Source organism: Salvelinus fontinalis, chromosome 1 (genome assembly GCF_029448725.1).
Source record: "Salvelinus fontinalis isolate EN_2023a chromosome 1, ASM2944872v1, whole genome shotgun sequence".
Classification (NCBI taxonomy): Eukaryota; Metazoa; Chordata; class Actinopteri; order Salmoniformes; family Salmonidae; genus Salvelinus; species Salvelinus fontinalis.
In genome coordinates, this window is record NC_074665.1 from 41,522,268 (window position 1) to 41,549,224 (window position 26,957).

At 42.2% G+C, this 26,957-nt stretch overlaps 1 protein-coding gene across 5 annotated transcripts; it reads right to left on the reverse strand.

Annotated features, from left to right (window-relative positions):
- Positions 1-4: 4 nt before the first annotated feature.
- LOC129854487 (transforming growth factor beta-1-induced transcript 1 protein-like) lies at positions 5-26,953 on the reverse strand. Of its 5 annotated transcripts, none has more exons than XM_055921576.1 (13): positions 26,887-26,953; positions 26,306-26,677; positions 20,888-21,045; positions 20,399-20,463; positions 11,723-11,862; positions 11,329-11,428; positions 4,727-4,811; positions 3,920-4,012; positions 3,150-3,332; positions 2,640-2,813; positions 2,279-2,360; positions 1,356-1,504; positions 5-1,178 (listed from the first exon to the last, which is right to left on the reverse strand). In XM_055921576.1, the coding sequence occupies exons 2-13, from the start codon at positions 26,376-26,378 to the stop codon at positions 912-914; spliced, it is 1,569 nt and encodes a 522-aa protein (XP_055777551.1). In that variant the 5' UTR covers positions 26,379-26,677; positions 26,887-26,953; the 3' UTR covers positions 5-911. The 5 variants fall into 5 exon arrangements, with proteins under 5 accessions (XP_055777551.1, XP_055777561.1, XP_055777579.1 ...); XM_055921586.1 differs by lacking the exons at positions 26,306-26,677; positions 26,887-26,953 and adding exons at positions 21,417-21,467; positions 23,965-26,285; XM_055921604.1 differs by lacking the exon at positions 3,920-4,012 and having other exon boundaries at positions 26,887-26,952.
- Positions 26,954-26,957: the final 4 nt, after the last annotated feature.

The following is a 26,957-nucleotide window of genomic DNA, read 5'->3' on the forward strand; positions in this document are numbered from 1 at the left end:
AAAGTCAGGGCAGAACAAAATTGTGTTTATTTTACTCTTTGGTATTCTTTATACATAATTGCATAGCACAATGGTGAAAAAACATTGTAAAATCTTTGGCACTACAACTGTGATACATGGTAGCCTCAAATTTAAAATAGACAATATATCAATATAGAAATGCAATAGCAGTGATAATTATACTTTGCAATGTAAAGCATATATATTAAATGGGTTTTTATTAAAAATCCTTCATCAAAATGTTCATAAAAAGGTTCCATTCGAGACCATCAAAAATGTAAATTTCTAATAATTCAGTGGTCAATATTCCATTTGATAGGTCATGGATTTACATACACCATGTGATAACAACTTTCTATTATTTTCTATTTGGAAAACTTCCTCAAAAGTTTAGCTATGGCTTCTGCATTGGTCATCTATGTGTCTTGGAGAACTATGCTCCCTTCTCACTCAAATATTTTTGTTGGCCTCTGTGTACCCTGCGGACAAAAGTAGTTGAAATGTTCATTATGACATAATTTCAACCAGTTTTGCCTGCATGGTACCAGTCTAATAGAGAATTGGATTGTCTTAGACTTTTCTCTCTCTCCCTTTCTCTTTCTAGTCACCAATGTTGTCTTATAACCCAGAAAGAGTCCAGCTCTGATCTCTCTCTCATTCTCTGCGACAAAACAAAATGGCTGACAGATATTTGTTCAACTTCGCAACTAGAAAAGAGCTGGGTCGTATTCATTAGGCACCAAACGCATTGAAACAGGGACGGACTTGGACTTGTCCAATAAGAAATGCTCATTTACGTTTTCTGTTGCAAAACATTTTAAATTGTTATGTGCCCTAATGAACATGACATACACCTGGTATGGGAGTTATGGAAGAAGAAAACATAGGATGGGCAGTGTCCTTCTCAGTGCTCAGCCGAAGAGTTTGATGAAGCAGGGGTGGCAGTAGGGCTTGTTCTCCTGCTCTTTGAAACAGCCCTTGCTGAGGGGCTTGAGGCAGAAGTGGCACACCAGGTGGTGCGGGTGGAATTTGGCACCCATGGCGGTGACGCAGCGGCCCAGGATGGGCTGTTGGCACGCCTGGCACATGCTGCCGCGCGACTGGTGGTAGTGGGCCTCGCACAGCGGCTGGCCCTCGTGCTCAAAGAAGCTGCCGTTGACGAAGGGGCAGTAGCACTCCTGCAGACACGACAAAAGGCAAAGGGAGTTGAGTTGGAGATGAACATGTGATTAAAAAAAATGCGTGGTTTGTGTGGTGTTCAATTCACATTCGTAACAAGTGTCCGTGTTAGGCCAATCTTTGTCCTTATTGACATAAAGACACAGACCCCACCCCCGACAAACACACACACTTACCCTGCACACAAAGCACTGCGGGTGCCACAGGGAGTTGAGGGCAGAGATGTAGTTCTCCAGGATTGGCTGGGTGCATCCTTGGCAACGGGAGGCGAAGAGGGACAAGAAGCACTGCTGGCAGTACTGCTGACCCTCGCGGTCATGGAAACCTACAGAGAGGGGAGGAGACACAGGCGGTTAAGTATTATGTAAACCAAATCAAGAAACATAGAAAATGTATTCCAAATACATGGTAGTACATTTACATTCACTCATTGAAATATATGCCAAAATACATGCCAAATTGGAAGTAATGAAGTAATACGTGTGTGTAAGCCTCAGTAGTAGGGTCATTCCATGAAAAGAGGGCCTTTTGCGTAGTGTAATTTGTGTAATATTATTTTCTCACGTAATTTTAACATTTTGTTATAAAAATGGTAAACTTCATAAAAAACACGAACAAAGGCTCTAAAATCACCCAAATACATAATTTTAGAAACGGCAACGCTCTCATTATACTGATGCAGGTCTTTAGATGTTGTACACATGAAATTGTGTCATTCCGAACTTTAATCTTAAAAAATGACTTTGTCAAAGCAACAAAAGAACTAGGGCAAAAAGAAGATGAGAACAAAAGAAGATGGTGAATACTTGGGGAAATGTAAGGGTTAAGTGGGTTAAAATCTTCCTTAAGTCAGAAAAACGGGAAAATGTATTTATATTATTAAAAGACACTTCATTTAATATAACAGGCTTTTAAAATTCAATATTTGTACACAATTTTTCAAATATCAAAGGGCTGTAAAAGGCACTCTATTTGTGGAACAACAAAGTAAGTGTGTTTTCTGGTGTTGTATTGCTGAGGACCATGGAACAAAACAACCCATAGTTCATTATTGTCTACATCCCAGTGTGGCCCTTGGCAGGAAGCGTGGGTTTATTACCTTCCTCTCCGAATGCCCGGCTGCACTTGACGCAACAGAAACACTCCGGGTGCCAATTCTTGTCCAGGGCGGTGACCATTTTCTACACAGGCAACACAGAAAAAAGTTTTTTATGGCTTCAGGTGGCATACACACTTTGTAAGGGCTGTATAACTAAGGCTAATATCACTGGACATGTTAATGAAAACAAGAAGGAGTGTAATGGAGGAAATTAGTTATATACAGTAGGTAAACACAATGTATTAATTTTGACACCATTTTATGTAAGTACATAGACATTTGTGGTGAAGTAGACCGTATACACACACATGCACGCACACACACAAACAAACACACACACAGTGTCAGGTGGAGGTTTTACATTGAGTATGGGCTTGTTGCAGTGTGCGCAGTGGGGAGAGTAGAGGGTAAAGTAGTCCGACTCGCAGTACGGCTGACCGTCCTTTTCGAAGAAGTTCCGGCTGCCCAGTTCTGTCTCACACTCTGAGCACACAAAGTGTTCCGGGTGCCATACCCGCCCCAGAGCAGTCACCACCTGGAGGGTCAAAGGTGAAAGGTCAGTAATTTAATGGTTATTCACACTACTGAACCGAATCGAGCCAAACTGTACTGAGCTGGCCTGGTTGCGCATCCACCATAGTTACTGGAACCATGCTGCATAGGACAGTGTTAAAAGAAAACATTTGAGCCAGCACAGTGAGGTTTGGGTTGGCACAAGTGTGAAAATAGTACTGGCTTGCCCATAGATTAAGCACAAATGTGATGCATTTCATGTGAAACAGAACAAAGTTAAAAACTTTCTTAGCAAAAATTGTTAAGTTCTACAAGGTACAGGAAGAATCTCCACAATGGGACAGTGTTGAGCGATCACCTGTCCTACAACCGGTTTCTGACAGGCCGAGCAGCTACCCTTGGAGGATGTGGGGACTCCCTGCCTGGTTAAATCCGATTGGAGGAGCCCCAGCATGCTGTCCAATGAGCCGCCGGAAGAGGCTTGTGGGGGCGGGACCGGATGCTGTGGTACTGTGATCACTGGTGTGACAGCTGGAGCTGGCTAATAAGAGAGAAGGAGAGTTAGATAACCTACCAACGATGACCTGTGACACAAATGTCAATGTGATTAGGATGCATTAGGACCAGAGAGTGCATGGTGATTCTTGTCATGCTTTTGAATTAGTTGAACTGAACGGGCGTTCCGAGTCGTCTATGTTGCAATCGCACTGCACTGATTATTAGATACAATACCTGGTGAAGTCATCGGGCATTGTGAGATCTGAACCCATACTCACAGAGCATCTTAGAGTATGAGAGCTGATCTCTGACCGGTTTTGCCGTTTAAATATAAATGAATAAGAGGGGGGACCTGATCCTAGATCAGCACTCCTACTCTGGGAAGCTTTGTGAATACTGCCCTGAGACCAGTAACATCTCAGGGAACTAAATCAATATGATATGGCAATCTTCTGAGTCATTACGACTCATCGACTGCAATAGAGACGACTTGGAACACAACCGTTGACACCGGCAAGCAGACAGGGAAGGACAGAGACAGACAAGCATATACTTGTAAACAGAGAGTAAAGCTCAATTCAGAGTGCACAGCCGCAGAGACGCGACAGTCCGCGCGGCCCATTTACGAACCTCATGTAACTGGCTGTTATCAAGTCGCGGGCGACGTACGTCACAATAGACCGCATGGCTCTGCGGCTCCGCAGTTTTGAACTCTGTAGCGTTCTTAATGCGTAGAGCATGAGTGGATAACGATAGACAAGCAGAGAGAGAAAGAGGACTATATATAAATGCAATGCATCAAGAACATTGTACTGTATATACAGTATTATAAGATGATCTGCCACATTTTTGTGACGCAAAAGAGTACAGATTTGTGCAAAAATACAGTAAACATCATTATAATCTGGCAGCGGGATTTCATTTTTTACTTTTCTACAACAATGTGTGTTCGGCAAACTGAGCGGTAGCCTAGTGGTTAGCGTTGGGACAGTAACCGAAAAATTGCTGGATCGAATCCCCGAGCTGACAAGGTAAAAATCTGTCGTTCTGCCCCTAAGGAAGGCAGTTAACCCACTGTTCCCCGGGCGCCGAAGATGTGAATGTCGATTAAGGCTGCCCCCCGCACCTCTCTGATTCAGAGGGGTTGGGTTAAATGCGGAAGACACATTTCAGTTGAATGCATTCAGTTGTACAACTGACTAGGTACCCCCCTTTCCCCCCAATGCATAAAGAGATGTCACCTGATCACACACTTTGTTGAAGGAAAGTTTAAAGTTCAATTACACTGGCAGATTATAATGAGGTTTAAAGTATTTTTTCACAAATCTGTACTCTTTTGCGTCACAAAAATGTTGTCTGTAGCGAACTAAACTGTGCAGTAGCGTACAGGCTGTAGTGTTTAATGTGAAGTGTACAGGTTGGTAGTGGGGCTCTTACTGTGCTCTGGACTCTGAAGTCAGACAGAGAGGCCATGAGTTTGTCCAGCTCAAGTGTAGCTGAGGTGGCTGACGGCTTCACCGAACTGAATGAATTAATACATTTCTTTTATCATTTAAAACACAAGTTAAGCTTTTCCAGTTGGAGAGACAACATTTCAGACATAAAAAATTATAAAGGATGAACACAACTAGAGTACAGGATCGTGTTCATTAGTCAAACGGAAGAAAATAGACTGAAACAGGGAGAGACTACCTTAACTTAAGAAAATAATAAACATTAATTTTCCATTGCAAAACATTTGTAAAAGCATTCCCTAATGAACACAACTTTGGAAGGAGTTAAAGGGGCAATCGGCAGTTGCTAGATCCATATTTGGACTTATACATTAATTATATATACTCAAACAGTGCCTAATGAGCTTATTTCAACTGTTGTACCCCATTAGTACACAAAATATAAGCTTGTGTTACTCCAATGTTTGGAAACATTGTAAATGTAAACAAATACTATAGAGCTTCAAAACATGCTTAAAACTATCATTTTTACATCTTAGATGGTCAGTGATTGCATCCATAGCTCGGTCTAAGAATTTGAGAGTGATTACATTTCTCCAGGCCCATCCTTCAGCTTTCTACCAAAACTTTGTTATTGCTTCAACTGCTGATTGGTCGTTAACGCACTAAACACACTTCAACTACAGTAGGAGCACTAAATAGACAGTATCCTGGAACAAAATATAATGCATTCCAAATGGCACCCTATTCCCTACTATAGTGCACTACTTTTTTACAAGAGCCCCTGTTCAAAAGCAATGTACTATAAAGGGAATAGTGTGCTATTTGGGAGGCAAGCCAGTGTTGAGGCCTTTAGGGCAGGGTTCACCAACTGGCGGCCCGCGGGAGATTTTATTTGGTCCCCCAAGTTTTACGAACACTTTTGTATATATACAGTGGCTTGCGAAAGTATTCACCCCCCTTGGCATTTTTCATATTTTGTTGCCTTACAACCTGAAATAATTTTTTGGGGGGGTTGTATCATTGGATTTACACAACATGCCTACCACTTTGAAGATGCAAAATCATTTTGGGGTGAAACAAACAAAAAAAAGACAAAAAAATAGAAAACTTGAGCGTGCATAACTATTCACCTCCCCAAAGTCAAAACTTTGTAGAGCCACATTTTGCAGCAATTACAGCTGCAAGTCTCTTGGGGTACGTCTCTTTAAGCTTGGCACATCTAGCCACTGGGATTTTTACCCATTCTTCAAGGCAAAACCGCTCCAGTTGGATGGGTTCTGCTGGTGTACAGCAATCTTTAAGTTATACCACAGATTCTCAATAGGATTGAGGTCTGGGCTTTGACTAGGTCATTCCAAGACATTTAAATGTTTCCTCTTAAACCACTCAAGTCAAGTATTGCTGTAGCAGTATGCTTAGGGTCATTGTCCTGCTGGAAGGTGAACCTCCATCCCAGTCTCAAATCTCTGGAAGACTGAAACATGTTTCCCTCAAGAATTTCTCTGTATTCATCATTCCTTCAATTCTGACCAGTTTCCCAGTCCCTGTCGATGAAAAATATCACCACAGCATGATGCTGCCACCACCATGCTTCACTGTGGGGATGGTTCTCTTCTCAGGGTGATGAGAGGTGTTGGGTTAGTGCCAGACATAGCGTTTTTCTTGATGGCCAAAAAGCTCAATTTTAGTCTCATCTGCCCAGAGTACCTTCTATCATATGTTTGTGGAGGCTCCCACATGCCTTTTTTTCTTTATACAATGGCTTTTTCCTGGCCACTCTTCTGTAAAGCCCAGCTCTGTGGAGTGTACGGCTTAAAGGGGTCCTATGGACAGATACTCCAATCTCTGCTGTGGATCTTTGCAGCTCCTTAAGGGTTATCTTTGGTCTCTTTGTTGCCTCTCTGATTAATGCCCTCCTTGCCTCTGATTAATGCCCTCCTTGCACTCTGACATTTTTGAGAATTTTTTGGATTTTTTTTTTTTAATTTCACTTTGTAACGGTCCTGACCTGTTTTATGTTGTTTTTTATGTGTTTATGGTCAGGGCATGTGTTTTGGGTGGGCAGTCTATGTTATCTGTTTCTATGTTGGTTTTGGTTGCCTGGTATGGCTCTTAATTAGAGGCAGGTGTTTTGCGTTCTCCTCTAATTAAGAGTCATATTTAGGTAGGGTGTTCTCACTGTTTGTTTGTGGGTGATTGTCTCCTGTGTCGTGTCGATGTATGTACCATACGGGACTGTTTGGCTTTTCGTTTCGATGTCGTCTGTTTCCTGTCCGTGAGTTTACGTGTAGTTATGTAAGTTTATGTTCAGGTTTCGTTGACGTCGTTTTCTTGTTTTGTAAATTTGAAAGTGTTTTGTGTTTCGTGTTGCCATCATCATCGTGTTAAATAAAAAGATGGCTTATTTCCCTGAAGCTGCATTTTGGTCTGATGATCCTTCTCTCCTCTCCTCGTCCGAGGATGAGGAGAGAGACAGCCCTAACAGAATCACCCACCACGCTAAGACCAAGCGGCAAGGGAATGCTCTACAGAGCAACAAGGACTCCTGGACTTGGGAGGAGATCCTGGACGGTAGAGGACCTTGGGCTCAGCCAGGGGAATATCGCCGTCCCAAGGAGGAGTTGGAAGCAGCGAAGGCTGAGAGGCGCTGGTATGAGGAGGCAGCGCGACGACGCGGTTGGGAGCCCGTGAGTCAGACCAAAAAATTTCTTGGGGGGGGGCACACGAGGAGTGTGGCAAAGCCGGGTAGGATACCCGAGCCAACTCCCCGTGCTTACCGTGGAGGTAGAAGGCGTCGTACTGGTAAGACACCGTGTTATGCGGTAAAGCGCACGGTGTCCCCAGTACGCGTGCTTAGCCCAGTGCGGGCTATTCCACCTTGCCGCACTGGGAGGGCTAGGTTGGGCATCGAGCCGGATGTCATGAAGCCGGCCCAACGTATCTGGCCTCCAGTACGTCTCCTCGGGCCGGCGTACATGGCACCAGCCTTACAGGTGGTGTCCCCGGTTCGCCTGCATAGCCCAGTGCGGGCTATTCCACCTCGCCGCACTGGCAGGGCTACGGGGACCATTCAACCTGGTAGGGTTGGGGAGGCTCGGTGCTCAAGAGCACGTGTCCTCCTTCACGGTCCGGTAGACCCGGTGCCACCTCCATGTACCAGTCCTCCGGTGGCAGCCCCCCGTACCAGGCTGTCTCTCCGGGTTCTCTCTCCAGCTGTTTCCTCCTCTCCAGCGCAGCCAGTGCCTAGACCACGCACCAGGCTGTCTCTCCTTCTCCTTCCTACAGAGCCGTCCTGCCATGACCAGCCAGAGCCGTCCTGCCATGACCAGCCAGAGCCGTCCTGCCATGACCAGCCAGAGCCGTCCTGCCATGACCAGCCAGAGCCGTCCTGCCATGACCTGCCAGAGCCGTCCTGCCATGACCTGCCAGAGCCGTCCTGCCGGGACCTGCCAGAGCCGTCCAGCCGGGACCTGCCAGAGCCGTCCAGCCGGGACCTGCCAGAGCCGTCCAGCCGGGACCTGCCAGAGCCGTCCAGCCGGGACCTGCCAGAGCCGTCCAGCCGGGACCTGCCAGAGCCGTCCAGCCGGGACCTGCCAGAGTCCCTCAGCCGGGACCTGCCAGAGTCCCTCAGCCGGGACCTGCCAGAGTCCCTCAGCCGGGACCTGCCAGAGTCCCTCAGCCGGGACCTGCCAGAGTCCCTCAGCCGGGACCTGCCAGAGTCCCTCAGCCGGGACCTGCCAGAGTCCCTCAGCCGGGATCTGCCAGAGTCCCTCAGCCGGGATCTGCCAGAGTATCACAGCCGGGACCTGCCAGAGTATCACAGCCGGGACCTGCCCCTTGTCCCGGTGCTGCCCCTTGTCCCGGTGCTGCCCCTTGTCCCGGTGCTGCCCCTTGTCCCGGTGCTGCCCCTTGTCCCGGTGCTGCCCCTTGTCCCGGTGCTGCCCCTTGTCCCGGTGCTGCCCCTTTGTCCCGGTGCTGCCCCTTTGTCCCGGTGCTGCCCCTTGTCCCGGTGCTGCCCTTTGTCCCGGTGCTGCCCCTTCTCCCGGTGCTGGCCGTTCATTTAGGGGATGTTAGTTTGAGGGTGGTCATTGGGAGGGGAAGACAGAAGCGGGGAGTGACTATGGTGGTGTGGGGACAGCGTCCAGAGCCGGAGCCACCACCGTGGTCAACTGCCCACCCAGACCCTCCCCTGGACTTTGTGCTGGTGCGCCCGGCGTTCGCACCTTGAGGGGGGGGTTCTGTAACGGTCCTGACCTAATTTATGTTGTTTTTTATGTGTTTATGGTCAGGGCATGTGTTTTGGGTGGGCAGTCTATGTTATCTGTTTCTATGTTGGTTTTGGTTGCCTGGTATGGCTCTTAATTAGAGGCAGGTGTTTTGCGTTCTCCTCTAATTAAGAGTCATATTTAGGTAGGGTGTTCTCACTGTTTGTTTGTGGGTGATTGTCTCCTGTGTCGTGTCGATGTATGTACCATACGGGACTGTTTGGCTGTTCGTTTTCGTTTCGATGTCGTCTGTTTCCTGTCCGTGAGTTTACGTGTAGTTATGTAAGTTTATGTTCAGGTTTCGTTGACGTCGTTTTCTTGTTTTGTAAATTTGAAAGTGTTTTGTGTTTCGTGTTGCCATCATCATCGTGTTAAATAAAAAGATGGCTTATTTCCCTGAAGCTGCATTTTGGTCTGATGATCCTTCTCTCCTCTCCTCGTCCGAGGATGAGGAGAGAGACAGCCCTAACACACTTGCAGTATTTTCATTTCACTTCGACTATTTTGTGTATGTCCATTACATAAAATCCAAATAAAATCTATTTAAATTACAGGTTGTAATGCAACAATATAGAAAACACCAAGGGGGATGAATACTTCAGCAAGGCACTGTACACAGTACCAGTCAAAAGTTTGGACAAACCTACTTATTCAAGGGTTTTTCTTTATTTTTACTATTTTCTACATTGCAGGATAATAGTGAAGACATCAAAACGATGAAATAACACATATGGAATCACGTATTTACCAAATCAAAATATATTTTAGATTTTAGATTCTTCAAAGTAGCCACCCTTTGCCTTGATGACAGGATTCTCTCAACCAGCATCATGAAGAATGCTTTTCCAACAGTCTTGAAGGAGTTCCCACATATGCTGAGCACTTGTTGGCTGCTTTTCCTTCATTTTAAGGTCCAACTCATTCCAAACCATCTCAATTGGGTTGAGGTTGAGTGATTGTGGAGGCCATTTCAACTGATGTAGCACTCTATCACTCTCTTTCTTGGTCAAATAGCCCCTACACAGCCTGGGGGTGTGTTGGGACACTGTCCCATTGAAAAACAAATTATATTCCCACTCAGCACAAACCAGATTGGATGGTGTATAGCTGCAGAATACTGTGGTAGCCATGCTGGTTAAGTGTGCCTTGAATTCTAAATAAATCCCAGACATTGTCACCAGCAAAGCACCCCCACACCATCATACCTCCCCCTCCATGCTTCACAGTGGGAACCACACATTTGGAGATAATTTGTTCACTTACTCACAAAGACATGGCGGTTGGAACCAAAAATCTAAAATTTGGACTCATCAGACCAAAGGACAGATTTCCACCGGTCTAATGTCCATTGCTCAAGTTTTTTGGCCCAAGCAAATCTCTTCTTCTTATTGGTGTCCTTTAGTAGTGGTTTCTTTGCAGCAATTCGACCATGAAGGCCTGATTCATGCAGTCTCCTCTGAACAGTTGATGTTGAGAGCCAGTTTCATCAAAGCGCTTGATGGTTTTTGGGACTGCACTTGAAGAAACCGACCTTCATGTCTTAAAGTAATGATGGACTGTTATTTCTCTTTGCTTATTTGAGCTGTTCTTGCCATAATATGGACTTGGTCTTTTACAAAATAGGGTTATATTCTGTATACCACCCCTACCTTGTCACAACACAACTGATTGGCTCAAACGCATTAATAAGGAAAGAAATTCCACAAATTAACTTTTAACAAGGCACACGTGTTAATTGAAATGCATTCCAGGTGACTACCTCATGAAGCTGGTTGAGAGAATGCCAAGAGTGTGCAGAGCTGTCATCAAAACAAAGGGTGGCTACTTTGAAGAATCTCAAATCTCAAATATATTTTGATTTGTTTAACACTTTTTTGGTTACTACATGACTCCATGTGTGTTATTTCATAGTTTTGATGTCTTCACTATTATTCTACATTGTAGAAAATAATAAAAATAAAGAAATACCCTGGAATGAGTAGGTGTGTCCAAACTTTTGACTGGTACTGTATATATTTTTTTATCTCATAAAATACTCTACAAACACCAGAAAATCAGCTACCAGTCATTTTAATTATGAAAATCTGTTCCCAAGTATTGAATGCATAATAGAGACATGATCATATACAAATGTCAGCAAGGTCCGAAATTATAGTTTTAGTCAAATATTATATCTGTTTGAGAATCTTGCGGTCAATTTGCAGTCTACAAATTATGTTCCGGCCCCCCGACCATCCGTTCAAGAAATAAATTGACCCGCAGCTGAATCTAGTTGACGATCCCTGCTTTAGGGTATATGGAGGGTGTATATGGGTACCTGGGGTAGGGTGTTGTGACCTTGTCCTTGGACCCCTGGAACTCTTTTATCTTGTCCCTCTCATCCTTTTTAGTGGTGGGAAACTGGGCCAGAATCTCATCTACCAACCAAAGACAAAGATGAGCACACAAAGCATGAATACCACATGTAGAGAAAATGTTGCTCGCACCCACACACACACACACACACACACACACACACACACACACACACACACACACACACACACACACACACACACACACACACACACACACACACACACACACACACACACACACACACACACACACACACACACACGCACACCAGTATGAAGTTGACCTTGTTTACATCATCAAACATTTACCAAACACTGTCCAGTGGAGGCTTGTGAGGGCAAGCCTATACTGACCTGTGATGTTGAACTGGGTGGCGTTGAGCTCCTGCAGAAGGTGGTCCAGTTCGCTGAGACCCCCTCCTAACACAGAGGAGGAGGAGAAGGCCGGAGGGGGAGGGTCCGCCATGCGGGGGGAGCGAGGCTTATTTACTGTGCTGGAGGGGAGATAGGGTGAGAGAAAGAGAGAGTGAAAAGGAGAGAGAGATGGGGAAAGAATGTTATAACTCAAACAAATTACTGGGGGGGACGAAACCACCATTCATACACTACCATTCAAAAGTTTGGGGTCACTTAGAAATGTCCTTGTTTTCCATCAAAACATACATGAAATGAGTTGCGAAATGAATAGGAAATATAGTCAAGATGTTGACAAGGTTATGAATAATGATTTTTAATAATTGTGTCGTTCAAACTTTTCTTTTGTCAAAGAATCCTCCATTTGCAACAATTACAGCCCTGCAGACCTTTGGCATTCTAGTTGTCAATTTGTTGAGGTAATCACCGCATGCTTCCTGAAGCACCTCCCACAAATTGGATTGGCTTGATGGGCAATTCTTAAGTACCATACGGTCAAGCCGCTCCCACAACAGCTCAATAGGGTTGAGATCTGGTGACTGTGCTGATAGAATACCAGCTGACTGCTTCTTCCCTAAATAGTTCTTGCATAGTTTGGAGCTGTGCTTTGGGTCATTGTCCTGTTATAGGAGGAAATTGGCTTACAGGGTATGGCATGGCGTTGCAAAATGGAGTAATAGCCTTCCAAGATCGCTTTTACCCTGCACAAATCTCCCACTTTACCACCCCCAATGCACCCCCAGACCATCACATTAACTCCACCATGCTTGACAGATGGCGTCAAGCACACCTCCAGCATCTTTTCATTTCTTCTGCGTCTCACAAATGTTCTTCTTTGTGATCCGAACACCTCAAACTTAGATTTGTCTGTCCATAACACTTGTTTCCAATCTTCCTCTGTCCAGTGTCTGTGTTCTTTTGCCCATCTTAATCTTTTCTTTTTATTGGCCAGTCTGAGATGTCTTTTTTTCCCCAACTCTGCATAGAAGGCCAGCATCCCGTAGTCGCCTCTTCACTGTTGACGTTGAAACTGGTGTTTTGCTGGTACTATTTAATGAAACTGCCAGTTGAGGACTTGTGAGGCATCTGTTTCTCAAACTAGACACTCTAATGTACTTGTCCTCTTGCTCAGTTGTGCACCGGGGACCCCACTCCTCTTTCCATTCTGGTTAGAGCCCGTTTGCGCTGTTCTGTGAAGGGAGTAGTACACAGCGTTGTACGAGATCTTCAGTTTCTTGGCAATTTCTCGCATGGAATAGCCTTCATTTCTCAGAACAAGAATAGACTGACGAGTTTCAGAAGAAAGTTCTTTGTTTCTGGTCATTTTGAGCCTGTAATCGAACCTAGAAATGCTGGTGCTCCAGGTTCTCAACTAGTTTAAAGAAGGCCAGTTTTATTGCTTCCTTAATCAGAACAAGTTTTCAGCTGTGCTAACATAATTGCAAAAGGGTTTTCTAATGATCAATTAGCCTTTTAAAATGATAAACTTGGATTAGCTAACACAACATAACATTGGAAGACGAGTGATGTTTGCTGATAACGGGCCTTTGTACGCTTATGTAGATATTCCATAAAGAATCTGCCGTTTCCAGCTACAATAGTCATTTACAACATTAATAATGTCTACACTGTATTTCTGATCAATTCAATGTTATTTTAAACGGACCAAAAATGTGCTTTTCTTTCAAAAACAAGGCCATTTCTTAGTGACCCCAAACTTCTGAACGGTAGTGTATATTCAACAATATGATTTAAATATTTTATAAACATTCATAAATATAGTGTATATAAAAATGGACCTGATGCCCTGCTGGTTTGTTACAGGAATGCACATCCTTGGCACCCAAATAATCCGGACCCTGTTTGCAAACCCTCTTAGGGTAAAACTACTGAAAAATAACCCTATCATGTATAAAGTATAAACTCCACAATGTAGCATTTACATTGGGACACCGCAAAACCAATATTCGGAAGCCAGTCTTTGGCTGGTTTTCCCATCAACAAAAGACCATCAATCAAAGTAATTCAATCAAATTGGGGGGAAATCATGCAATGTTGTCTATCTAATCTGATATCATACCCATGTGAACCTAAATCGATTATTATAATTTGTGGAAAACATGGGTTCATGCAAGGCCTATCGAAGCAACTACATTTTCAAGAGAGATAGGGTTGGGAGGATCCCAAATGATCCAGATTTGAGAATATTAGCTGCATATCCAGAGACCAAAAAACTGAAGGGACATGTTTTATTTGCAAGGGCTATTGAGTTGAGGGTCGTGTGGTGGTTGCTTCATTGCATGCTTCTATCCAACTGTTGCCAATCGTAGGTTATGTATCCTACCGCGTCAGACAGAGCAGTCTATGCACCAAAAGGCCAAAGCTTACCAAAAGCAACATTTGAAGAAAGCGGCAGTAGCCCAATGATGATAGTAAAATGAGGCTTTGTTACATGTAACCACACAGTTTGGCAATTTTTGACTGACAGTGAAGCAACCACCACAGAATCATCAACTCAATACCCCCTGCAAATAAAAAATGTGTCCAGCTGGTCACTCTTCCACCGACCAACAGCGAGGTGGAGCTCCGGCTGGAGGCCCTTCCACCAGCGAAGAACGAGGTGGACCACCAGCTAGAGGCCTTTCCACCAACAAACAATGAGGTGGAGCTACGTCTGGAGGAATTTCGACCAGTTAAGAACGAGGTGGAGCTCTTGTACATTACTGTAAAGAAAGCACTTTTTTACAGTAATATACTGTTAAACCAAGTTTCTTTGGAATTTACAGTAACATCCTGTAACGTTTTTACAGTAACTTACAGGTAACGGCTGCCAGTAAGTTACAGTAAAAACAAGTTACGGTTTAAACAGGGTAATGTACTATTATGATGACTATTATGATTTTATTTCACACAAGTTTTTAAAAAAATCACACAAGTTTAAAAAAAAATCTGATATTGACAAGATTGGATATGTATATCACAAAGGCAACCCCATTACAGTAAACATGTATCCAAAATTAAGTTACCAGCGTCTTTTTGATGGGGGGGGGGTCCACACTGATGTACTAAAATTGCATTGGGCAACACAGTACTCAAATACAATAATATATGCCATTTACCTAACAGGCGCTTTTATCCAATGACAACAGTGAATCCATACATTTTTGTATGTGACCCCAGTGGGAAAAGAAACCACAACTCTGGTGTTGCTAGTGCCATGCTCCTACCAACTGAGCCACACAGGACCACTACAATACATAAGTACAATACAATACTGTAAAATACAATACAGGTAGAAGGTCCCCATGAGTGTGCCAACCTCCTTTAGGCCATGGATGAGGCATGCAATGACATCAATCCTGACCTACCATGTCAGGTTTGGATTCTCCATGCCAAAAGATTTTTCTCCAGATGCATGAACAATGAGGACATTTACTGTGATGTCGATGAGAACCTATGCCCAAATGCTCAAGACAGGCTTGAACCAAACTAGTGCCTGCTAATAAAACATTATTTATTTTAAACCTTGTTTCTTTCAATTATTTCATTTGATTACAGTACACCTACAGTGCCTTCAGAAAGAACACTGAACAAAAATATAAACAAAGCACGTAAAGTTTTGGTTCCATGTTTCATGAGCTGAAATAAAAAAAAACTAGAAATGTTTCTTATGCACAAAAAGATTATTTCTCTCAAATCTTGTGCACAAATGTTTTATATCCCTGTTAGTGAGCATTTCTCCTTTGCCAAGATAATCCATCCACCTGACAGGTGTGGCATATCAAGAAACAGCATGATCATTACACAGGTGCACCTTATGCTGGGGACAATAAAAGACAATAGAAGGCCACAATAAAAGGCAACTTTATGCTGGGGACAATAAAAGACCACTTTTTGTAACAAAAACAATGCCACAGTGCAATTGTTTTGAGTTTTGAGGGAGCGTGCAATTGTCATGCGCACAACAGGAATGTCCACCAGAGCTGTTGCCAGATAATTTAATGTTAATATCTCAACCATAAGCTGCCTCTAACATCGTTTTATAGAATTTGGCTGTACGTCCAACCAGCCTCACAACCACAAACCACGTGTAACCACGCCAGCCCAGGACCTCCACATTCGGCTTCTTCACCTGTGGGATTGTCTGAGGGAGTATTTCTGTCTGTAATGAAGCCCGTTTGTGGGGGAAAACTCATTCTGATTGGCTGGGCCTGGTTCACCCATGGCTACACCAGTGCCCAGTCATGTGGAATCCATAGATTAGGGCCTCATTTATTTATTTAATGATTTCCGTATATGAACTGAAACTCAGTAAAATATTTGAAAGGGTTGAATCTTGAGTTTATATTTTTTCTCACCCATTAACACACAATACCCCAGAGATCATCAACTAGATTCAGCCGCCAGAAGATTTTTTCTTGAGTGAATGGTTGGGGGCTGGAACATAATTAGAAATAATTTGTAGACTCCAAATTGACCACAAGAAGCCCAAACAGATATAATGTTTGACTAAAACATAATAATTTGTATACGATCACGTGTCTCTATATTATGCATGGGAATACTTGGTAACAGTTCTCTTAAATTAAAATCACTTGTGACAAACAAAGGAGATGATCGTGGACTTCAGGAAACAGCAGAGGGAGCACCCCCCTATCCACATCGACGGGACAGCAGTGGAGAGGGTAGACATAACGGACAAACTGAATTGGTCCACCCACACAGACAGAGTGGTGAAGAAGGTGCCGCAGCGCCTCTTCAACCTCAGGAGGCTGAAGAAATTCGGCTTGTCACCAAAAGCACTCACAAACTTTTACAGATGCACAATCGAGAGCATCCTGTCGGGCTGTATCACCGCCTGGTACGGCAACTGCTCCGCCCACAACCGTAAGGCTCTCCAGAGGGTAGTGAGGTCTGCACAACGCATCACTGGGGGCAAACTACCTGCCCTCCAGGACACCTACACCACCCGATGTCACAGGAAGGCCATAAAGATCATCAAGGACAACAACCACCCGAACCACTGCCTGTTCACCCCGCTGTCATCCAGAAGGCGAGGTCAGTACAGGTGCATCAAAGCAGGGACCGAGAGACTGAAAAACAGCTTCTATCTCAAGGCCATCAGACTGTTAAACAGCCACCACTAAGATTGAGTGGCTGCTGCCAACATACTGACTCAACTCCAGCCACTTCAATAATGGAAAAATTGATGTAAAAAAATGTATCACTAGCCACTTTAAACAATGCCACTTAATATAATGTTTACATACCCTACATTACTCATCTTATATGTATATACTGTACTCGATACCATCTACTGCATCTTACCTATGCCGTTCTGTACCATCACTCATTCATATATTTTTATGTACATATTCTTCATCCCTTTACATTTGTGTGTATAAGGTAGTTGTTGTGAAATTGTTAGTTTAGATTAATCATTGGTTATTAAGCCAGCAGCATACCACCCTGCATACCACTACTGGCTTGCTTCTGAAGCTAAGCAGGGTTGGTCCTGGTCAGTCCCTGGATGGGAGACCAGATGCTGCTGGAAGTGGTGTTGGAGGGCCAGTAGGAGGCACTCTTTCCTCTGGTCTAAAAAAAAAATATCCCAATGCCCCAGGGCAGTGATTGGGGACACTGTCCTGTATAGGGTGCCGTCTTTCGGATGGGACGTTAAACGGGTGTCCTGACTCTCTGAGGTCATTAAAGATCCCATGGCACTTATCGTAAGAGTAGGGGTGTTAACCCCGGTGTCCTGGCTAAATTCTCAATCTGGCCCTCAAACCATCATGGTCACCTAATAATCCCCAGTTTACAATTGGCTCATTCATCCCCCTCCTCTCCCCTGTAACTATTCCCCAGGTCGTTGCTGCAAATGAGAACGCGTTCTCAGTCAACTTACCTGGTAAAATAACGGTAAAATAAAATAAAAATTACTGCATTGCCGGAACAGGAAGCACAAGCATTTGGTTACTACATGATTCCATATGTGTTATTTCATAGTTTTGATGTCTTGACAAAATAGTAAAATAAAGAAAAATCCTGGAATGAGTAGGTGTGTCCAAACTTTTGACTGGTACTGTGAATATTATTTGGGGGGGGGGGGGGGGGGGGGGTCAGAAAACTTTGGGGGCCAGTTGGGGAATCCTGCCATTCCCTATAATGACAAAAGTGAAAACATGTTTTTGATAAATGCTTGCAACGTGATTGAAAATTAAATTCAGAAACAACTAATTTACATAAGTATTCACACCCCTGAGTCAATACCTTGTTGAATTATATGGGTTAAATAAACTAAAAATAAATTAAATCTACTTGAAAATCAAGACCTGAAAATTATTAGCAACAGAATAATGGGAAAGTTTTGCAAAATCTAGGTGTGGAAAGCTCTTAGAGACTTACCCAGAAAGACTCACAGCTATAATCGCTGCCAAAGGTGATTCTAATGTGTACTGACTCACGGGGTTGAATACTTATCTAATCAAGCTATATTCGTGTTTTATTTGTCATATTTATTTATTTATTTTTACAAATGTTAGAATATTTCTTCCACTTTGACATTACAGTATTTTGTGTAGATTGTTGACAATGAAAGAACCAATGGGATGCTCGAGGGGGAGCGGAGGGCGTTCCTGCAGGAATGCCCACACGAAGGAACGCCCCGAATTGCAGGCTGCAGCTGCACACTAGTGGTGAAAATAGCACCAAAGCAAATTTAAAAAACTGGAACATAATTGGCTGTTGAGCTAAGGAAATCTCCCACTTTTTATATTTATTGGTAACGTTCAGACTCCCATCCGTGCTTTAGCTGTGGCACATGCTCAGTATGTCACCAAAAGTTTGGCCGCAGCCTTTTTGACAACAATCTACAGAAGTAAATTCATTAAGATTTAAGCTGTGGTGTAAGACAGATAAGGATGTTTTTAAAAGACAGTAAGGGAGGGATAGTTGGATATTTCTTTACAGTAAAGTATGGCTGAAACTAATAGCAGTGTTTTCTCTCAAAGACCAAGAGTACTGAAGGAAGAATGCTGATTCTACAGACCAAAACAAGTCTAAAAGTAGTATGCACTGCAAGCATATCTCTCTCCTATTCCTTCATTACTTACTTACAAGTCAGACTTTTCTGGTATGTTATGTGTTTTATTTACTATCGTTCACTCAATTCTTGACTGTTACAACTTCTTCTCTCGAATGTTACAACTTGGACTCTGAGAGAGCAACAATTTATCACCAATATTGCTGTCTGTCAATCTTTCTTGTAAAATCATCCAGTGTTTCCGCTGCACTCAAGGTGCGCCACGACAAAATCATTGACGCCACGCAACAACAAAAAATATGGAACATGAACAGATATTTCTGCTGAGGCGCAATTTTGAAGATGCTAGAACATTCCACGTGTACTTTTCCTCTGCAAACAAAACAAGTTCATTATAATAGAAAAATCTAACAACCCCATAGTAGAGTAGTTTATATATTTACCTAGTAGGCTTGTTGTTGTGTTCTATGCTAGATAAATAGTCCTCTCGTGGCGCATTCATGTTATAAGTGCCATAGGGAGGGAAACATGCATTCTGACAAGCAGGACAATGCACAAAAATTCTTGCAATCGCGAAAACAGCAGTTTTAATGGCTTTTGTTGAAAAGAGGGGAATCCCAGCTTTCCATTACTACTTTATTTATTTCTCAACTCCTAAATATGCGCGAACTGCACCATTTTAAACCGGGGACTTTAGCAGAAGCATGTTTTAAAGCACATTAGCGCTCTGCAATTCGCAGTGAGTGTATAGGGGAGAGTGGGACTAAATGTAACACCGGTCAATTGTAGGGTGACTTGGGGTACAATGCCTCTCTACCTCAAAATATTTTTTTTGGAATGACTTAAAAAATTGTGATGAGACAGATAAACAGGGAAAGTGTTGGGGGAAAAATTGTGACAAAGTGGTTTCTGTGAGAGCCCGGGTGGCGAGTTACCCCAAGTTACCCTTGGGTAGGCCTACATTATATTCAGCGTTTATGCAAGTGTTTTTGGGACATAAAATTCATTGATATGAAAATATCTAGTTAAAACATCACATTTGAGATCTGGCTAATGATTCGCCCAATAGGGTAAATGCAGATAGGCAACCCGATGCTTCAGGCTATTTATTTGCACTTTGATGCATCAGTTGGGCTAAAGGTGATCATGTTTATTGCTAATAGCATACTTGATAATATAGACCATGCATAGGCTAGATACTGTACATGGCCCAATATGTTAAAATCATTTTAGCAAATAATTTTACCAATGTGAAATTGGGCTAATTTCTGGAGGAGGAAATTCTATTTTAGATGGTGTCAGCATACTTATTTTCATTCATTTTGGAGTAGAATGTCCTTTTTGTCCAGAACTGAGCTCCTTAGTCCTTCTACATAAGAATGTAGAACTGAGACCCCCCCCCCCATATCCCCCCACTGCATAAGAATGTAGAATTCACCAAAAAAAGCCAGGGTCATAAACATGATTTCATATAGGGCTGTAAAATAATAGCCTGGTGGAACCAGCTTAATCGCTGCTGCTTTGACCACTCTGTTTTACGTAGTAAAGTAACTAATAATAAAGGAAAATAGTACCTGTACAGTTGTTTGTCTGGGTTTGGGTTCTGAGAACCATTGGACTTCATTGCAGCAGACACCGTCTAAAAGAAAAGTTTGCACATTATAAACATAATTCACTTGTTTTTCAACCAGAAAGTCAATCTTCACTTTTGCTCTGAACTCAATGCTCACCCAACACAATACGAGTTATGGTACTTCATAACTATTCTATAAAAACATTTCACTTTGACAAGTTGAGTTTCTAAGCAGGGTCTGATTCCTCCTTACTACCTATCCTCTTTTAGCACTTTATAATTATCTACAGTATAAGACACTTCCAACAGCCTGTTGACTTCTTTCTTTTACCTCACCTAGAGTAGGTAGAAGTTGGCCCTCACCACTGATTAAAGCTCAGATATATTTCCACCCCTCCTAATGGTTAAGGTTTGGGGCAAAGGTAATCTGATCCAAGTTGTTAAGTCTACCTCAAAACTCTTAAAATGTTTCCTATCTCATCCCTCTTACCTGCTGGGGTGTGTAAGCTGGAGGCGGTGGCCTGGTCTGGGCGTTGTCCTGAGGGCTGGCAGGCGCGGGGTCAGATGCCGCCGGGGGATCAGAGGTAAGCAGGACTGGGCACCTGGCCAGGGGAGAGCTGGTGCTCTCTAGGTCAGCGAGGAGGGCGTCTACGGAGTCAGAGAGGATGGGAGTGTGCATAGAATCTCAAAAAATCTATAGATTATATTTCTATTTCAATGGGAGTCTTTGTAGAGGAATTCAAGATGTTGTCACTCATACTGTGCAGTCATTCATTTTGCCTCGGAGGGTGGTTAGTACACAGGTATTGGCTGATACCTATGTTGATGGTTAATGCTGGTTAAATACAAGAAATTGGAGAAATGGGAATGGGAATGGAAATTATAGAAGGAAAATAGGAGGGGAAAAAGATGGAATAACAAAGGGATGAGGACATAGAAGCAAAGTATTTTGATACACTGAGAAACTACAGAAAGAGGGTGAAACACACAAACAAACATACATACAGACAGTTACGTACCAAACACAACAATACGAGGACTGAGAGGGTAGTTAGGTGAGTCAGGATCTCCTGAGGGTAGACAGACGGACTCAGTGACCAATCAGAGAGATGCAAATCAGACGCAGGCAGCAGAGAGGACACAGAGAGGCGGGCCAATTAGAGTGAGAATAACACATTGACCAATCAAAGCAAGGGACATCAAATAAGCAAACAAGCTAAAGTCACATGAAAAATATAACATTTCTGTAGACCTTTCTGGACATGCCAAAGTGATAAGGAAGCAGTGGAGGAAGGGTGTTTGTCAACTGATATTGAACTCAAACCTCATTTTCACGAGAAGTACATGCCATTTTAGTATTCCTCCATGGCATACTGCATTTAACAACAAATGATTGACATCATGGATGTATCCCTTTTATGGCCAAAACCAGGCCAATGTGTCTTATTGGATTATTAGACAAACTTACATGGTTTACTTTTGCACACCATGCAAAATCTGAAACAATAAATGAATTATCAAACCATATTTCCAGGAAAATCTATTTTGACAATAATATTTGTGGAAGATGCACAGAGCATCACTTCGTCCAACTTTTGAGCAACTTTGAAGCAACTTCAGAGCAAAATAAGGATATTTCGGAAAATGACTGTTTTACATTTTCAAAATTGAATATTTAGTTGAGGTCGGTGTATTTATTTTAGAGTTTATTTGGTGTTTATTTGTACGTCACATTCATAATTTCTTGGTAAGAGTTAGACATATGACTGGGGCTGGTGAGACTGCCTTTATCATCCCTGTCTGTGGTCATTTCTCCCACTGATGATTCACACTGGTACAAACATGTGGAGAGAATGTTGTTCGCTCGCTCGCGCACACACACACACACACACACACACACACACACACACACACACACACACACACACACACACACACACACACACACACACACACACACACACACATTCTTTCTTACTCTCTCCCTCTCTTATACACACACACACTTACAGACTGGACTGCTCATATAAGGAGTTGAAATTCTCTCAATGTGAAATATGACCATATTTAGAGCTCTGCCTGTCGACTGTTTGACTTGGCCATAGCCTCTCTTAACAAGTGGTCTCGCTGAAAAACCCCACAAGTCACACCAACCAAAGAGATCAACATACAACATAACACACAACACTACAGCATAAACACACTGACATAAACACTGTCCCTCTATTTGAGAAACACGTCGCCAGTCACCCAGCAACAACTGAACCTTGAAGTGCAATCCTATCCAGATGTGCTGAACCAGATGCAGACATTCTTCCTCGTGCTTGCTAAGCATAAAATCCCTCCGTTTTGAAATATGTTGCACACACTACTCTTCGAGCGAGTAGGCCACAAGAGCAAATGCTTTGTTCTCTGGTCTGGGGCAGCACACAACCCTCCTATTTTCACTGAACTTCATGAGTCTTGGTGAGCCATCGTGGCCCTAGGCTATTTCAGTGCTAGATGAAGAGGGCTGGAACATTGCTTTCCATTCTGAAAGTTGCCACCATTTTTAAGAAAAGAGGGATACATGTATTCCTCAACCTCTGTATCAATAGTCATTTGAAAGAGGCTCTTCTAACTATTAAATCCACCCAGTAGTTCACTAACACTAATGATAGTCACACTCTTTTCCCTGATGGCTGAATTAATTACATTGAGATCTTTATTATGTTATGAAGCTCACTAAAGTCCATCTCTGACTCATCGATAGCATTATAGACAGCGAGGGCCTACAGAGGATGTCCAAGATCTAATGTTGATTGAATTTGTGGTTAGAGCTAGAAGCACTGCATGTTGACATAGGATACAGTTACATTAGTATACTTCTTGTTTTCCTTGCATAGAGTTAAGGGAGCATGCTGTTTTACATTGCTGGAGTGGTAAAACAAAATTAAGCTTTTCCTGATCTTCTTTCCTCCCTTAAAAAAGAGGAGCACAATGTAGAGAAAGCAAGATTTGAGTTGGAAGATAAAATTTGAGTTGTTTTATGGTTAAAAAAGGTTATTCAATTGAGACCAGCGGATTTTCACTAGATAACGATCTCTCATGAACATGGATTATAAGAGACCACCCATACAGTAGCTACTAGCTAGGCCTACATCTAATGTAGTCGATATACTGATACATTCAAAAGCTGACTCTATAGGCACAATAACAAAGACTTGAGGATAAGGGCTGTTTCTTTCAAGTCTAAAATGACCTGCTATAAGTAAAATGTTGCTTGATTAATAGGAATAGGACCCCAGATGCATTTTCAAACATTGTACTATTTATAGGTGATATCTTATACCTAATCATGTTCCTATCTATTATCATAGATTATAAGAAAACATTGTTTTCTAAACTATTCCATTTCGATGTCCATTTACTTTTGCTCCAAATTCTTGCAAAGATGGATCTCTTTCAAAAAAACTAAAATGTTACTTTTTTCATTGCCTCAGTACTCCAACCCTCGTTCTTCAATTCCATTAGATAGCGGAGCACGTAGCTACAATGTTTCAAAGAGGGTCAATTTGCAATACATACCCAAATCATCCATGGTAAATTCTGAAATTAGCTTTTTTTCCTCTTGATGTGAGAAAATATTAATATGATCAGCATCAGCTTGTAGTGGATGGTTTATTCTATTGGATCTAGGTCGTCAAACGTCCATGGTATGGCTGGATATATTATCTCTGTAACAGGGTTATTGTCTGCGTTAGCCCCGAATAACTTTTTGGATTCCGTTATCTACTAACTATGCGAGTATAAAAAAAGGGCGTCCCGTTTCTTTTCCTCCACGACTCTCTTCCTGTATTATGCCTACTGGTACCACAGACTGGAGAAGGCGTAGTTAAATTACTGCGGTTACAACCAATGAGTTATATATACACACTAGATGACAACCAGAGGGCGATGCTTTGAAGCCACCACGCCTCCATCTTGGCACTCCCCTAACGGCGTAAAACATATTTAGGAAGCAATAGAAATGCATTAATTAATGTGAACATTTGTTTTTGACACGTTTATTATATTATATACACCTTAATGCATACTTTCAAAGTATATTCTGTGAGCTAAACATATAAATAAAAAATGAACAAATATAAAAACAATTTCCTTATAGTATACTCTAAAAAAAGTTATGTTGTTGTCCCCACTACAATTATTAGAATTTTTTACTTAAAAACATTTTATTTTGTCCATTTAATTGAAATAATGGAGAATTCCTTCTTCTAGGGAGTGCCAATATGGCCGACCGTTGCCTTCAAAACCTCTGATTGGCAAATACATAGAATTCGCAATCCAGGTTTTATATACACCACTTGTTACAACCCCCCCATTTCCCCGACAAATGAGGTCACCTTTTACATTCCTAGTCCATATTTGGGATAGAACATTTTAGATTTTTGGCAAGCGCCAAACTAACGGTAATGATGTAGCTGTGAAGTGGTGTTGTTGCGCATGTGCACTATCTATTTCCAATTGGTGTCCTTCACATCGTGTCTGCCAGGATAAAAATTGTGACAGTTACACTCATTTAATCTAATCTAGAAAACACAGTTGGTTAGAGATGTAAAGCTTCTTTCACAAGGAATAAGTACAGGAATTGTTGCTACAGAACTGAGAATTTCACTCCTCTCCTCAAGTGGATGTGACCAAAAACATTGAAAAAGCAATATTTCAATTCTGAATTGACTAAGCAATGAGCATGACTGACTATGTTTACAATGACATTCCTCAACTAAATGTTAGTCATGTATTAAGTATACCACTAGTAAGTTATATAAACACTGAAATACTGTCAATTGAATAGAGCAACCAACAGGTTTAAAAAAATTAAAAAAATATTTATTTAAGCTCACAGTTACAGTGTATGTTTTTTCATTTGGGGGGAAACTGATGTCACATGACCTGATGTATGGCATGCGCACCCCAAAGACCAGTCCAATGCTGATACCATCTTTTTTGTCCTCAACCAACCGGTTCTCCTGCTTAGTCCAGGAGTTCCAAGCATTTGGTCTCAGTGCAAACAAACAAGAGTGAAGGGAATGAAAATGGAAGAATTTCCACATTACATAAAATAAGCTATAACGATGCTATAATGAAGGAGAACAGCATTTACCGTACAGTGTAAAGGAGTTTTCCTTCCAGGTCTAAGTGTGGAAAGAAATCTATTCAGAAAAGCACACTGGAACTGGCTTAACCTGAGCTGCATTTAGCGGCACACAACATTGTGGAGTGTTCAGATAAGAATATATGATGTGGAACAAACATGCTGCTCTTTGTGTAAAATAAGCAATCACGTCAGATCTATTCATGACATTTCTATCTGCAACCGTTCCACAACATTTGACTATTTTGAATGTGACCCAGAGAAGAGAACTGGGGAACATGAAGATAATTTATGATTAAAGACTATTCGATGGTGGAGATTTTATCGGTAGTCTTTTTTCTTGTTCTTTACAATGGGATTCTCTCATGCATGATTGCACGTTTTAACGTTTGACTCCTAACCCATGCACATTTTTTTCTAGTACATCGATAACACAAATGCCACTTTGCCATTTTAAAGGAAAGTTTCACCCATTTTGAATGTTATAATGTGTTTGTGCATCTCTGAGCGATGTTCTATCGATTACCAGGGTCTTTTTTAATGTTATCTTGTGTATCTGAGCTATTTCCGTTCAAGCAGGCAGAAATTTGACCGGTAAGACATAGCTTTGCGATAAAGCCGCTCTCATTACACTGGAAGTTAATAGGAATATGACTTTCATATCGCGAAAACATCTATCATACGTCAGATTTCAATACTTCCCGATGTCATAACGCAAGGGGTAGTCTTCTCTTAAATGAACCACTGATCATAATTTAGCAAAAATCCTACCTCGAGAAATGTGTAATTTAAGAGGGTCCAGCACATTTATCATATTTGCCTGCCTCTTCAGTCCAGGGAACATTGCATGGTGCCGTTGCGAATGTCAGACCTCAGTGAGGCACATCGATCTGCATGTTGAACATGGTGAGATTGTAGACTCCTAAATTGATAGTGCAGTTTTTTAAGGCGAATTTACAGATAACTAGCTACTTCACATGCTGATATTGACTTTGGTATTATTGTATGTAGCTACGTTTGCTTGCTAGCTACCTACCTACCTAGCTACTGTAGCCAGCCCATAGAGACCATTCCATTGGGTGTTTTGTAGTCGATTTGAGCTGCAACAGATTTCCACAACGATTTTCACCTGTTTGTACCAACCTTATTATATCGACAAAATGAAAAATATTGTTCTCACATAGTGTTCTTTTAACACTGTAAATTATATGAATTTGCGGTTTTGAGTAGATTTTTCCTTTAAGAATAGTAATAGTAAGAACAATAATTATCTAACACTTATACAGGGTGGTAAATTAACACCAACCACATGCTGGTAGTTTGGCATTGCCTGGAATAATGTCTATTCTTACCAGACACATTGACGGGTGGTCATACAAAGCATTTGAGTGCATTTTTCTTTTCTAAATCCAAAGCCCACATG